This window comes from Euprymna scolopes, chromosome 16 (genome assembly GCF_053919585.1).
Source record: "Euprymna scolopes isolate OS-2025 chromosome 16, ASM5391958v1, whole genome shotgun sequence".
In the NCBI taxonomy this organism is placed as follows: domain Eukaryota; kingdom Metazoa; phylum Mollusca; class Cephalopoda; order Sepiida; family Sepiolidae; genus Euprymna; species Euprymna scolopes.
Window position 1 is genome coordinate 24439923 of NC_136497.1, and position 15678 is coordinate 24455600.

The window sequence follows — 15678 nt, forward strand, 5'->3', positions numbered from 1 at the left end:
TTACAGGGGAATAGTTTACGTTACATCAGCCAATGTTACGCGGTGTAGCGTAAAACATTTCCCTGTAAAAATTAATTTTTATCTATAAGAAAAGAAAGACTATTTTTAAGACCTAGGTTTTTTATTTTCGATATATATCGGATGAATTTCTGTGCAAAAAAATCTGTAAGAACACTGCCAGAAATATAAATTAGCTTTCTGTAAAATTTGCAAAAGATAGGCTACGCCGCTTTGGAAGTTATGAGCAGAAATCCCCCAAAACACACACACTTTTATATAATAGTAGAGATAAGGTAATATCCAAATGGTTTTCATGAATCAAACAAAATTAAACGGGATGTGCTAAATTGTACGATAGATTCTCAAAGTGTTTGCACATGACACTCAGCAATAATTCCATAACATAAGAATGGCAATGATCCTTTACCAGCTTCATTTTGTGTTTCTATTGTCTTGTGGTTGCAGTAGAAGAGCTGCCATTTGCATATATTCTGAAAAGAAAATAATTCAAAAATATGAATGGATGCGTTGCACACCATTTCTAAATAAAACTACTTGCTTTGAACTTTGTATTTTAATACTCTTCAATCAAAAATTTCAATTTTATGGACGAAAAAAACGTTATTTCTGAATTTTTTAGATGATAATTGATCATCTAAATATTAATTCATTAGTCCGTACTTCCGGTGTCACAAAAAACATCATCATCGCAAATATTAATTAATTAGAAAAGAATTACCTCCCTTTATTGTAGCTGCTCTTTATCAGCCGAAATCATTAAAACCATTTTCTCTCCAAAATTTAAAAAGAAAATCATGGCTGTCTGTTTACGGTTTCAAATTGGCTATGTTATTTTATCATTAAAAAAACAGCGACGTTGTTTTTTATTATAGTTTCTTTTTGAAATTAAAAAAAAAACGTGCAAGTGAATTGACATCTGTTCTTTTGTAATTTATATAAAAAAAATATTCAGAAAAAAAATATGTTGTGTGTTGAATTTTCATGGAAATTTTTTTTTTAATTGTTTACATCAATTCTTTTTAGCTTTAAAAAGTTTAAAAAGAATGAAATTGCTAAGATATTGTTTTAAATTCGTCGTTTTTTTGTGTTAATTTATTTTTCATTCATTTTATATATGTGTTTAAAAAATTTTCATTCATTTTATTGATAATATGTTTTAAAATTTTTCATTCATTTTATTGATAATGTGTTTTCAAATTTTTCATTCATTTTATTGATAATGTGTTTTAAAATTTTTCCACTATTGTGGAATTTCCACTGATTTTGTTTATTTGTATTATTTGGATTATTCAGTCTATTTTTCTAATCGTGGGTATTATTCTCACAACATTTCGACCTTACTCAGGTGTATCTTGTCGAACTCGGGAATCTGAACGGAATTTCGAACGGACGTTAGTACGCTCTCGTTTCGTAAGCCATTACTGAGTAGAAGTCTAAATTCATTCGCAATTATATACTTAGTATCATCTGTAAGGGCCATAATGTAACGTATAGCATGTTACGTATAAGTAACGTTTATGGACGGGAGTTGAGAGTTTAATTTTCAGTGCTAGCAATACGAAGAATAACAATTGCGAATTAAGTTTTTTCGCCGATTGCGGTTGACGAAACAGGGGCACACTATTCCCGTGGATTAAATAAAAGGTTCCGTCCGAAATTCTATTCAGATTCTCGAGTTCGGCAGAAAGATTCTCAAGTTCGGCGAGATACACCTGAAGAATATAGAAAGTTGCATCGGACGAAACGTTGTCATAGTAACACTGAAGATGAGAACAGTAGTTCCAAATAATCAAAAATACTACGAATTTTTCTTTCGTCTTGAAATATCTTGTCTTTTTAATTCTAATCTTAATTAAAAATTTGGAATAAAAAAACAGATAGTTTTGAAACCAGGTTAAGATGATAATATTTCATTAAAAGAACCATTCTTTCTTTCTTTCTTTCTTTCTTTCTTTAGTTACTTTTTCTTATTAATTTCGGATAGTATAATATCCATCATCAGAGAATGTAATTGTTTCTTTATTTTTATTGTTTTTGTTGATTTTGTTTTGTTTTTATTTTCGTTAGTAAAATGCCATTGTTCTCGTGTTGTTTTATCAAGGTTGTGCTTGTGTTAAACTTTGAAGTGTGTGTTCGTTCTAATCTTATAAGAATTGACAAAAGCTTTAGAAGCATTATTATTAAAATTAAACATTTTGTATAAGCAGACAAACTGTTTTGAAACCACGTAAAGATGCAAACATTTTATTTTTAAAAAGTCATTCAATTTTTTTTTTTTATTTAAAAATTGAAGTAAGTAAAATGTCTGTGTCCTCGTGTTGCTTTATCAAGTAAGCGCTGGTGTTGACGCACGCGGTATTGTTTTGAAACCATGTTAAAATGCATAAGAAAATGAAAGTGTCCCTTTGTTTTTTATTTGCTTTTTGTTTTGTTTTTGTATTGTTTTTGTTTTGTTTTGTTTTTTGTTTTGTTTTTTGTTTTGTTTTTTGTTTGTTTTTTGTTTTTTTTTATTTTGTTTTTGTTTTTTGTTTTTTGTTTTGTTTTTGTTTTGTTTTTTTTTTTGTTTTTTATTTTGTTTTGTTTTGTTTTGTTTTTGTTTATTGTTTCTTTTTATTTTGTTTTGTTTTCGTTTTGTTTTCCTTTTTTTGTTTTTTTATTTTGTTTTGTTTTCGTTTTGTTTTCCTTTTTTTTTATTTTATTTTGTTTTTTGTTTTGTTTTTTATTTGTTTGCTGTTGTTTTCTTTTTGTTTTTTTGTTTTTTTTTTTCGTAAGTAAATATCCGTGTTTTATCAAGGCTATGCTGGTATTGTTTTTCAAGTTTTTGTCAATTCTTATCATCTCACCATAATCTTTACAATTATTATTAATCGGTTCCACGCATTTATCAGTATTTTATCTTCCTCTCTTTTTGCCTCGTATTACATTAACTTATTTTGTAACGAGACGTTAATTTATTCCAATTTGTAATCATTGTTTAGCTTTAATTCGCATAATGGCTCCTAAGTGAATAATACACGTTGTTAATAGAGTTACGGGTTCAATCAATACAGATTTAATTGTGCGTTGAATTGCTGAACAACTCAATCGTGATTTCTTTCGTTCGGTTCAGAACTGACCAAACTTGAAAGCAAAACAAATACGTTTAGTTGTGTGCAGTAAAGCACTTGCCTCTTAAGATACTCTCATCATGAATTCCCTCCCTTGATCCTAACTTTAATATCTAATTTTCTGTTAAGTGTTAATGCTTTTTTTTCTCGTTCCTTCGATGTTACAATGCATTAGGCATTGATATAAAGTTGGATTGTTAAAGTAGATTTAATAGCAACGATAAAACGATGAAATAAAGTGATAGAATAATTTCTAAAGTAAACAGCAGAACTAGTAATCGATAAATAACTTTAGTATTTTTGCTATTTAAATTGACATTTGATAAGGTTATTTGCGAGCACAAATCCCATAGTTAGAATTACCGACTACCAACGCGATGGTTGTAGGTTCAATCCTGGCTAGGGAAAGGTGGTGATCTAGCCGCACTGATGAATGTGATACAGCGAAACAGTATTGTATGTGGATGACCACATTTTAAGTCCCCCCCCCCATTCTTGGGTAGAGCACTATCGTAATTGTGTCTCACCCGCTGCTTAATTGGCATTAATGCAAAGCTCGCTGTTTGTTTGTTTTTTTATTTTTGTTTTTTTACATAGGCATCACCTCTTATCAAGGCCCATAGGCCCATAGGCCACTCGTGGATAAGGGTTAAAGAGTGTACAGTAGTCAATTGGACAATATAGTAATCGTTAGTAATGGAAATTTGGTAAATTTGTTAACTGAAGTGGAACGGCTCATCAAGAACTTGTTTTCGTTGGACTTGAAGACAGTTCCATAGGCGTGCAGTTCTAAGAAAGAAACTTTGCTCATGGAATATACGTTTAAGATTAGGCACAGATAAAGAGTTGGGAAAATTATTGATAGTGTTTTCAGCTAGACGAGTGTTTATTTGTTTGTAAATAAACAAGCATATCGGGCACTATAAAAGCGATGAGCAAGTGTCTATTTAAATGGACATTTGATGAGGTTATTTGTAAGCACCAAGCACCATGAGGCGGAAGTTAGAACTGCTGACTATCAACGCGATAGTTGTAGGTTCAATCCCTGGCTAGAGAAAAGGTGCTGGCATAGCCGCACTGATGAGCTGTGATGTGAATGGCAATATATATATATATAATAAAATAATGTATATTAGTAAAATATATTTTGATGTTTATATTAAATTATACTTCCAGCTATATAATTCATAATATATTTATATAAGTGACCTTGTCTGTCTGTCTGTGTGCGGAACAGTCTCTACCAGACTCCTCTGTAAATTGCTAGTCTACAGACTTGAAACTTGATATATAGGAAATTTGGTCATGTGGAACACATTCCATTTGGTTTTAGCCGGTAAAAATAGCTGCTAAGAGGTCAAAATTAAAAATAGAACTTGACAGATATAAGTCGACTAAACGTGTTACTTTTACACATGTGCAAATACACATTTATACATTTAACACCGTTATTTTGTAAGTTTTATATGCATATAGACTTAACTCAGAATTACACTGGAGCATTATATGTTTTGTTTCGATTCTATCTAATCATACTTTTAGGGTTTTGCTAACTTTTGAATTCCTTACTATATATGGGGTACAATATAATCAATAGAGAATTGGCTTTATAATAATAAATCTGCATAAAATAAAATATCATATCTAAGCATGGTATTATAACTAGACAACGCCTAGCGGCCTGCTAATGCATATGCATAGATTCCAGTAATACATTTTGTTATCATTTCTAAAAAGATTATTTCTTGGCGAATCTTTTCGTTAACACTTAAACAGATAAGTACAGAGTTATATATCCTGTTTTTTCTATGAGTGTAACTCTTCATAATAAAAGACAAAAAAAAAACAATAAATAAATAGTAGCAAAATACTAGATTCCCAATTTATAAATCACTATTGAATATGTTTCATGCAACAATAATTATCTATATATTGATATGTTGGTGTGTGTTATTTTGTGTGTCACCCTTATATCTTTTTCTTCCAACTGACTGTCATTTAATTGTTATGACTTCGATTTCTTCTAATAAATAATTTTACCAAGAATTCTTGATACGTTTTGGTTTCGGTTTCGATTATAACTGATGGTACTCAAGTCATCTATTTTTTTTTTATAAATAATTTTACCAATAGTTCTTCACAATTTTTGTTTCGGTTTCGATTAAAGCTGATGTACCTAAGCCATATAGATATAGTTTTTATTTCTGAAATCATAACTTTATAATATATAAGAATAGATAGAAAATGTATTCTATAATAATATATATGAAAACTGTATGGATTAAAAAAATCTTATTTAAGCGTACTTTACGACCGGGTTACGCCGGGCGTCCCTGCTAGCTTAGATAAATACTTTTTCAGTTTTTACAAGAGATCTACAATAATATCAGGGCGTCTCCATTGATGCTGAACTTCCACAGAATACCAACATCAATATATTACATATGAAAGAGCCCGCTGTGGAATTTGTTCGTACGCATAAAATAAACTAAATATTTACACCACTCTATACCTACCACATGCATCAATATAAACCGACCCAAAAATACACTCACTTTTATAAGATTCCTCAAATAGATATATCTAAAAGTGTTCAAATAGATATCTAAAAAATATATATTATGTATGTATATATAATATATGTAAATTTAAAAAAAACAACCAGCAATTATTTAACTATGTCTCTTATCCTTTTTCACGCTTTTATATATTACTGGCATAGGTGCCCGGCGTAGCCCGGGTGTTTGGAGTTGCGTGTTGGGCAAAAAAAAAAGTGGTAGTAGAAAGGCAGGCTCGAACCCTTAACACGAAGCAGGAAAAGAACGGGAAAAAACGTGATGTCTTTGCTGTTGCGACCACCTCCAAACCGGAAGTGACGGAAGAGGTTTAAATTAAGGCTCGACAATCGAAAAGGGGGGATGACTTTTGAAAATATCGGTGAAAAAAGCGACCCCGTCTCTGTAGAAAAGTTACCAGTTGAAGGTGAAGACATTAATGTTTTTAGCCAATTTTTCGGTATTTGTCGTCTGAAGGGTCGAGCGTCAAAACGATACTGATCTTGTGAAAATCCGTCGCCTCTGTTGAAAGTTTTAGGCAGACATGCAAACATACATACATACATTTATATATGTGTAGCTCAAATTTTTTAACCAAACCGATTAAAAAAGCTTGCCCTATCTCTGAATACACTTTATGTAAAATTTCAAATGTTTAGACCAGAAATTGTCTGAGTAATTTGGTAGAGATCACAGAGGTTAATTTTTTTTTTAACTTTGACCCCTATTATGACCCCTTAACATTTATTGTTTTGGTCTCAAATCAAGTTATTAAGTTAGATCAATGTCCAAGGAACCTATAAAATTTCAAGTGTTTACACCCAAAATTGTCGGAGGTGTTTGGTAGAGTTCTCAAAGGTGCAATCAGAGTTATTGCGCTGGAAAAGGTACACACACAGACACACACAGACACACGTTCACTTTTATATATATATATATATATATATATATATATATATATATATATATATATAGTAGTATTTCAGTCCGGCTTTGCCCCGGTGTTTAGAGGTGTATGTTGTGCAAAAAAAAGTGGTCATTTTTTTTTAATTTTGACCTCTATTATAACCCCTTACATTTAGTGTTTGGGGCTCAAATAAAGTTATTAAGTTAAATCCATGTCCAAGGAACCTATATCTAAAATTTCAAGTGTTTAGACCCAAAATTGGCGGAGAAGTTTGGTAGAGTACTCAAAGGTCAAATCGTTGAACTTTGACCCCTTAGCAGTCAAATTTCTGGCCGAAAACGGATTACCAAAATTTTTCCCAAATCTCCATACCCTGTATATCAAATTTCGAGCCTGTAGACTAAAAATTGACAGAGTTAGTGCGTAGGGAAATGTACACAGACACACACACAGACAGACACACAGACACGTTCACTTTTATAGATATATAGATAGACATATACAAATCCGTAGATATATACATGTATACATATATGTGTGTGTACACACGTAACGCGCATATCTTTACTTACACATCTGTACGAATATATAGACACGTCTATTGCTTACATGCATACACTCTCAAACACACACAGACATTTATATATATATATATATATATATATATATATATATATATATATATATATATATATGTATATATATACAGTAGCGTCCAAAACTAAGGGACAAAATTTTTAAACCTACTATTTGTTAGAAATAACAACTGTGAAAAGTTGAAATTTTTACAACTGGTAATCATTATCATCTATAATAACATATTAAAATTTGAATAATTTGCATTTGAATTATAACAATTATTTATTTATTTTCAAAATATGAACGTCCAAAAGTAAGGGACAACATTGACAAAAACAATGTAAACAGCCAAAAAACAATAAAAATACATGTATAATCAATATTTAGTAAATGAGCCCTTGCTCTCAATGACAGTCGCACATCTTCGACTACAAGAACGAATCAGTTCTTGACAATCCTCTATACTTATTTTAGACCATTCTTCTTGAAGCTTCACCCACAAATCCTCCATATTAGTGGGATTTCTTTCCATAACTTTCACTCCCAAGGTCTTCCAAAGATTTTCTATTGGATTAAAGTCAGGACTTTGCAGTGGTCAATCAATAATTTCGAAATTTTGCTCGCTAAAGTAACTCATTACCACCTTTGTCTTGTGACATAGGGCATTATTTTGCATAAAGGTAGCCTTATCGAAACCTGAATTCTGTATGATTGGCACAACATGATCTTGAACAATGTTTTTATAGATCTGCGCGTTTACACGAGTTTGTAACCGGACAAGAGGCGTTGTACCTTGGCTAGAAAACATTCCAAATACCATGTCACTTCCGCCCCCAAACTTGACAGTTTTCTTAGTACACTTGGCACTTAATCTGTCACCAATACGTCTCTTTAAAATGATTTCTCCATCATTTCCGAATAAATTAAACTTGCTTTAATCACTGAAAAATACTTTTGCCCAATTTTCATATGTCCAAATTACATACCTGTTTGCAAACTCTAATTTCTTCTTCTCCTTCTTCTTCTTCGTCTTCTTCTTCTTCTTCTTCTTCTTCTTCTTATTATTATTATTATTATTATTCGAACTAACAAGTTGTTTATTCCATGGGGTTCGATTAAATATCCCTATTTCTTGCAGTCGTCTAGAAACAGTATGTCTTGACACATAAACACATGAGGTACTATTCATAACCCTTTTAATTTCTCTACAAGACTTAAAACGGTCCTTTAATGACATACGCTGCATTATTCGATCTTCTCTTGCCGAAGTTTTGCGGGATCTGACAGTTTTACAAGCACTAACTATTTTGCTAGTGTCATTGTAGGATTTAACAAGCCTGCCTACAACACTCTTGGAACGTTTCACTTTCTCTGAAATCGCTCTAATAATGTGCTTTTCCTTGTGTAGCTTCACAATAGCTTGTCCCATAGAGTAATCAAGTTTTTGGCGTTTCGCCAAGGTGCCGGCTAATGGAATGTTTATAAATGACTAAGTAAGACTTATTCTTTAGAGGAAATCAAAAAAATTAAATATAGTTTAGATTGTTTTTCTCAGTTTTGTCCCTTTACTTTTGGATGTTCCTATTTTGGTCCACAACGTATGGAAATAAAAAATTAAAAAAAAAACCTTTACAAGTGTTTTTGATATAGATTACATAATAATACTTCGATAAGTATGTTTAAACTTAAATGGGAATGGTATAATAAAATTTTGGGGTCTGCGTTCGCGCCTGGCCTCCATGGAATGGAAATATGCACACACTTTAATAAAGACTTTTCATATCTATCTGCATAAGTATACTTTGATAATTATGTTTCAGTTTGAAGAAATATGGTATAATAAAATTATGGGGTATTCGTTCGCGCCTGACCTCCATAGAATGGAAATATATCACAAAGCTATCTCTTTAGAACTCTTCCTTTTCGTAACCTATCATACTTTTATAAATCAGAGTCCATTTTCTGTAGACTGTTTTTGAACCCAGTCAACGACGGGTACTATTGCTCTTTTGCTAGTATATATATATATATATATATATATATATATATATATATATATATATATATATATATATATAAGTATGTTTGTTCGTAACCGATAATTTAAATAACCACTGAACCGATTTCTTCGACATTTCGGTATAATATTTTCATCGTACCCATGCGTGTTTTTATATAACTCTTTACTTATAACATTATACTTCATTTTTATTTTAGGTGGTTATCTTTGTAACGATGTTCCCATTTTTTAAGAAGAATAATACAAACACGATCTATGAAATAGAAGTAAGTTTCGTATTAAAACCCCAAATACACACATTGTAGATTAAACCAGTTTTAACATAATTTTTAAAAAATAGATATTAGCTTTTTAAATAATAAATACAAAATATTATATGAGATATTTTAGTGTTCATTAAAACAATATGGAAACGTTATAGTAATACGTAAATTAAGGCGTTAATAGTTAAATGAAATATAGCTTTTATATCATAACACACAATTCAACTATTCTTCGGATTTTTTGGTTTAATGTGATCATGGCCAATTCTTTTTTTTATTTTTTAAGTTAAAAAGTTATCATTTTTCTGATAATCAATGGGATAATATCGTAGTAATCGTTAGTAATGGAGATCTGATAAAGTATCTTACTTAAGGAGACGGTTCATCAAGAACTTGTTTATGTTGGACTTGAAGACATCCAAGTTGTAGTCAGGTGGGAAACAGCCAAACGGAAGAGAGCTCCACAGGCGTGCACTTCTAAGAAAGAAGCTTTGTTCATGGAATCTACGTTTTGATTTAGGCACTGATAAAGAGTGGGGAAAATTACTGACAGTGGTTTCAACTAGATGGGTGTTTTTCGTGAAAGATTGGCGAGGGGTGGACCAGAGATTAAAGCTCAGAAGAGCACTTCCCATGGAAATAACGATAAAACAACGACAGGCTTGCAACGTCTCTTCTGTGAGAGAGAGGTTGCAGGGAAAAGGAAAAAAGCATCCCCCAAGCTACGAAGTCTACTTTGTACTCTGTCAAGGCAGGATAGGCTGTTTTTAGCAGCTCCTACCCAGATATGGCAGCAGTACTCCATTCTTGGGCGTACTTGGCTTTTATATAGATAGAGAATTGCATTAGCAGTGAGATATCTAATGGATCGATAGACGAATCCGACAATTTTTCCAGCGGCCTTGGCAACAGATTTGACCTACGTGTTCCATTTCAGATCATGAGTAAAGGCCAATCCCAGAAGCTTGTCAAAACATGAGGCATCCCCAAGACAAGAGCCATTCATTTCAATTGATGCCAAATGGGGATGCGTGTGAGAGAGAGTGTGAGTGTGAGAGAGAGAGTGAGTGTGTGTATGTGAGATAGAGAGAGTGTGTGTCTATGTGTGTGAGAGAGACAGAGAGAGAAAGAGAGAGAGAGAGTTAATCTATTGATAACATAAACGTTTTGAGTCATAAGAAAAATAAACAAAAACTGGGTTCCTCGTGAAATCAATTGACGCACTTCATAGGCAGCGTGAGAAACTGATGGTGAGTGTTAGCGGCCATATTGAATTCTTAGCCTTAGCCGATATCCTTTTCCTTTCTTTGTATATTTCAGTACTTAATTACGATCACTTAATAATAAAGATTTACTTTCCACACACCCTGTGCATAATCAAATTTAATCGTATTAATAAAATCATCAATACGAACCTCACTTTTAAAAAATAATTCATCTTTTTTAGCTCTCTCTCTCTCTCTTTCTCTCTCTTTCTCTTTCTCTCTCTCACTCTCTCTCTCTCTCTCTCTCTCTCTCTCTCTCTGGTCCTGGATATGACCTTAAACTATATCCGATGGTGAGAGCCCCAGCTTGCAGGCCTTAGGGAGTGTGGAGCCACCCTTTAATTGCCATTGCTCCCAGGTCCACTCTGACCCGGAGTGGTAGCACCTGTTAGGGTCCCAACTATGGGTTAAATAGAATACGACTCAAAAAACAAATATACTATATTAAAAAATCGTTCTTCAAAATCACCAGATTCGGCATTAAATAACCTGAAAAGGGTTGATATGCCGTAAAACAAAACAACCAACCATCACTCTCTCTCTTTCACACACACACACACACATATACACACATACACACACTCACTCTCTCTCTCCCACTCACAATCTCTCTCACTCACACACACAAACTCTCTCTCTTTCTCTTTCTCCCTCACACACACACACACTCTCTCTCTCTTCCTCTCTCTCACACACACACACACGCTTTCTTTTGCAACACACATTCACACTCTTTTTTTCTCTCTTTCTCTCTCTCTCTCTCTCTCTCTCTCTCGCTCTCTCTTAAAACAGGTAAAGTAAAGTACATTTTATAAAGTTTAATAATAATTGCGGCCTAACATTAGAAACGGCTGCTTCTAAAAATAGTATTGTCTACGGATTATCGCAGCCAATGTTGGATAATTATCCTGGTTACTTTAAGAATATGAGCATCGGATGCTGAAGTAGGATTTCTATTGATTCTAAGTTCAAGTCTATTGGAATAAATCTTGAAAGGAGATCGGCATTTTGGACAAGAAATCCAATTTTACAATACGGACGTACTTGCATTATTTGAAACTAGATACGATTCGCACCGGCACGGAGAATTTCTGATAGGGAGGCCTGTGACACCTTTATAGTAAAATCTTTATTTTGTCAATTCTTTATTTATTTATCAGAAAGAGAAACATCTTATATCAATAAGAATTCCGTTGACAAAGAACCGATTTGTGATTATTGCTTAATCTCCAAATACACTTTTGGAGACGAGAAACTAGCGTTTTGTCTTTCACTGTCTGTAGATACTTGTTCGAAATGTTTTCGAGCCGCTAAGATCGTCATTTTAAGCGACTTCAGTGAAAGAGCTAGTAGATATCTCGACATAAAAGAGCGCAGACGTGAATAATGTTTTAGATCCGATTATTATGATTTCAGATAAAAAGGGGGCGGATTTATTCATGGAAAATACAATTCTGCAGGGAAAGGATGAAACTAAAAGTGCCTTGAGCCGTAGCAGGAGAATTTTACTGATTAAATTCTCGTTAGGGTTATACATGATACTTGATGCGTCATGCAGAATACTTGATTAAATACAGTTTTTGGTTAGAGTTTGGATAAAATGTAGTGATAAATGACACATCAACGTTACAAATGTAATAAATACAGAACAGTTTGAATGTGATTCGTTTTGAAGATGGCTAGAGGACATATTCTTATGAATAATTCATGCTTATATATATATTATATGATGAATGTGCATGTAGATACATATTTCTTATATATGAAATACCGTTGACCAGTTTAGATATATAACAAAATGTCACGTATACATATATGCACCGTACACAATTTAGTATTGATTTAGTCCGAGTATTGATAGATCTTATTTTTTCAGAAATAATTTAGTTTCATACAAATTCATCGAGTTCTATATTCAGTTTGATCATCCAGTGCTTTTTGAATAGCAATTTTAGTGTGGGATAAGAGTGACTTACCCCTTTCAAACAATAGTAAATTCTTATCCTTCAACTCATTACACCGTAGAAAAATACAACTTTTTCGTATTACACTGTGCGTTAGATCATTTCATATTGATCGCCAACAACTAATGAGAAGCAATAAACAAACTTTCGTTTTCTGGTTTCAAATTATACAAAGGAACTATTTTCCTAAATACATTTTAGAATATACCAAAACAGACCCGATATTTGTTTTTTTGGGGTTTTTTTTTTATATAAAACTTGATAAACATTATAAACTATTTATCACTTTTGTGGGAACACATGAGTTTTTTTAATTTTAGTTTCTCTTTTGTATATAGCGAAACAAACTTGTGAAATACGTCAAATAGATGACATGTGAAATCTGTATAAATGTATGTATAAAATGTTTATTTACGACGAGTAAGAAATTCAATAGTAGCAGAAATGAGCAATATCATGGTAGTACGTATTATTTGGATTTATTTTCAGTGTCATTTTCACAACGTTTCGGTCGATATAACCTCCGACCTTCTTCGGGTGTATATTGTCGAACTCGGAAATGTTTCTATCGAACTCGGAACTCTGGGAGGAATTTCAACGGAACCCTTTGTTTACTTACGTGTGTATGAAACTTCTTAGGGTTTTATTGGTTGCTTCACCTCTGGAAAATAATAACCTTCAATATATATATATATATATATATTATTATTATTATCATTATTATTATTATTATTAATATTAATATGTTCGTTAACTTCACAGTACTGTAATGTTTTACGCCGTTTTTAGGGTTTTTTTTTCAAGAGAAGGCTTTTACACCAAAACTAGTGAGCATAATCAAAGAGTCAAGGAGCACCTGGAGTAGGTGTTAAATGCGTCAATATTCATACACCCTTATCCTTGAGTGGCCTTCGGACCTTAATACAGGCCTGATAAGTGGTAACTCCCAAATAAAAAAAAAAGGTTATCATGAATTGAGCCAAGTCCACCTATGTTGATTGGCACGATGGAAGTTTTCTTATTCCACACTCTAGCAATCTGCATCCTAAGTTTCTGATAGTTCCGGAGTGTCTCATTCTTTTTGCCTGCTAAGTTGATGTTGTTTGGACACATCAATAATTTGGCATGCAATGGTCTTTTTGTTCACAACTACAATATCCGGTTTCCTGTCACATTCTCGATCACACTGAACCATGAAATCCCAGAGAATCATAACGTCCTCATTTTCCACTACCGCTTCTGGGTAATGTTGAAACGTTTGTACTGTTTTTGAGCAAGTGTAGAACACGAACTAATAACGTGTGACACTGTTTCAAGAGTTACACTACACAGCCTGTCCCAGAGACGTGCAAAGGAAGGGTGCTAGGAATGCCTAAACATCTGCCCCTTTTACTTTTGTTTTAAAAGTGTCATTTACAGAGGTATTTAATATATGCATGTGCCCCACCGAGACGGTGTTCATTACTATATTTTTGCCGTTTTTATTTTCATTTGAGAACCTGCTCTGAAAATGTTCCGTGCAGGTCACTGGCCTGCAGTGTTATTGTTGTTGTTGTTGTTGTTGTTGTTGTTATTATTATTATTATTATTATTATTATTATTATTATTATTATTATTATTATTATTATTATTATTATTATTGGCTCACATGGAGCTTTCACACAAGTCATCAAAGATCTGATTGAAAAACCTGTGGTGTTCCCTGGAAGCTGAGTGACAACAAGTCTCCCTAGATGTTCAGCACTCTCCACCTCCTTCGATAGCATTTGCAAATAAATTTGCGTTATCACAACAGCGGCTATTGGTCTATAATTGAATTTGAGTGGCACTAAGCCCCCACAATGTCCCAGTTCTCTTCGCGATTGTCCAGCGGAGGTCTGGTCAGTGCCCTCTCCTCGGTCTTTCTATTCTCCTTGACCCTTCTCGGCTTTTTGGTATCACACTTTTTGGGTGGGGGCGGTGATGGGAGAATGGGAAGGGATGCGTGATGGGGATGTAGAACTTGTTGATATGCAGCTTCAGTGTTCTTCATTCCCTGTTACGCTTCTTCCAGTTTTGCCTCTGCAGCAGTTTGTCTGGCTCACGCATGTGGTTCATATGTATTATTCTCCGCATTCGAGGGTTTTCCTTATTATTATTATTATTATTATTATTATTATTATTATTATTATTATTATTACAAAAAATTCAGAAACATATAAAAATAATTTAATTTTTTTTTATTATTATTTCAGATGCAATTATTTAGCGGCAAGTAACACCTGTTCGTTCACCATGTTGAAGAGCCTGTCAGTAAATCGTGTTCCTCTTTCTGTTCCAGTGTACATCGCCAACAAGAACGCAGATACTTTTTTTTTTCACTTCTACCACGTCTTAGAAAACATCATGTTTTCTACAGAAAAAAAAAACAAATAACAAAAGACACCACATTGTTCTTATCTATTTTAGATGCTGATAAAGACGTGAATCCCTTTTCAAATTTCCTCCCTTTTTCCCCCCTCTATTCTTAACTGTACTTCTCTTTCTTTATTCCTTGAAAGTGAACATTGTGCAATGTTTTGCTCTGTTGTTGGAACGCTCCGACGTTTCTCGTTATAATGTGGACGCTATTGTTTCCTTTTTGGTGCGAAAAGGGCAATGCGTAGATTGGGCAATCTCTCGCAGTTTGAGTCTTGATAATCAGGCGGTGTGCGCTCAGTTCGAGGCAGACATTTGTTTGAAAACTGTGGGATCTCAACATCTTCCTGCAACTAGACACGTTAAATATAGACACGTCATACTTAGAAACAATATACACAAAACGCGTCATATCAGTTTAATCATTCAAACATCCAGCAAGACATGCGCGCGCACTCTTGTTTATTAAACCCATAGATGCAGCAAAAAACACAAAACTAAAATTATGCAAGAATACATATGTATATACACACAGAATAACTAATACATAGCCAGTAATACATATGTTAATCGCTAAATACGCAATCATTTCTTCATAAA

At 33.1% G+C, this 15678-nt stretch overlaps 1 protein-coding gene across 13 annotated transcripts in view; it reads left to right on the forward strand.

Annotated features, from left to right (window-relative positions):
• LOC145295882 (SCY1-like protein 2) overlaps positions 1 to 15575 on the forward strand; it is a 681757-nt gene extending 666182 nt beyond the window's left edge. For 11 of the 13 annotated variants that reach the window (XM_080141623.1, XM_080141625.1, XM_080141630.1 and 8 more), the window contains one exon: positions 14916 to 15569. In XM_080141623.1, the coding sequence (XP_079997749.1) occupies positions 14916 to 14939 (24 nt within the window). In that variant the 3' untranslated portion in view covers positions 14940 to 15569. Of the gene's footprint in view, positions 1 to 14915 lie in introns of all 13 variants that reach the window. The other 2 variants (XR_013869903.1, XM_080141631.1) reach the window with 2 other exon arrangements.
• The last annotated feature ends 103 nt before the right edge of the window (positions 15576 to 15678 follow it).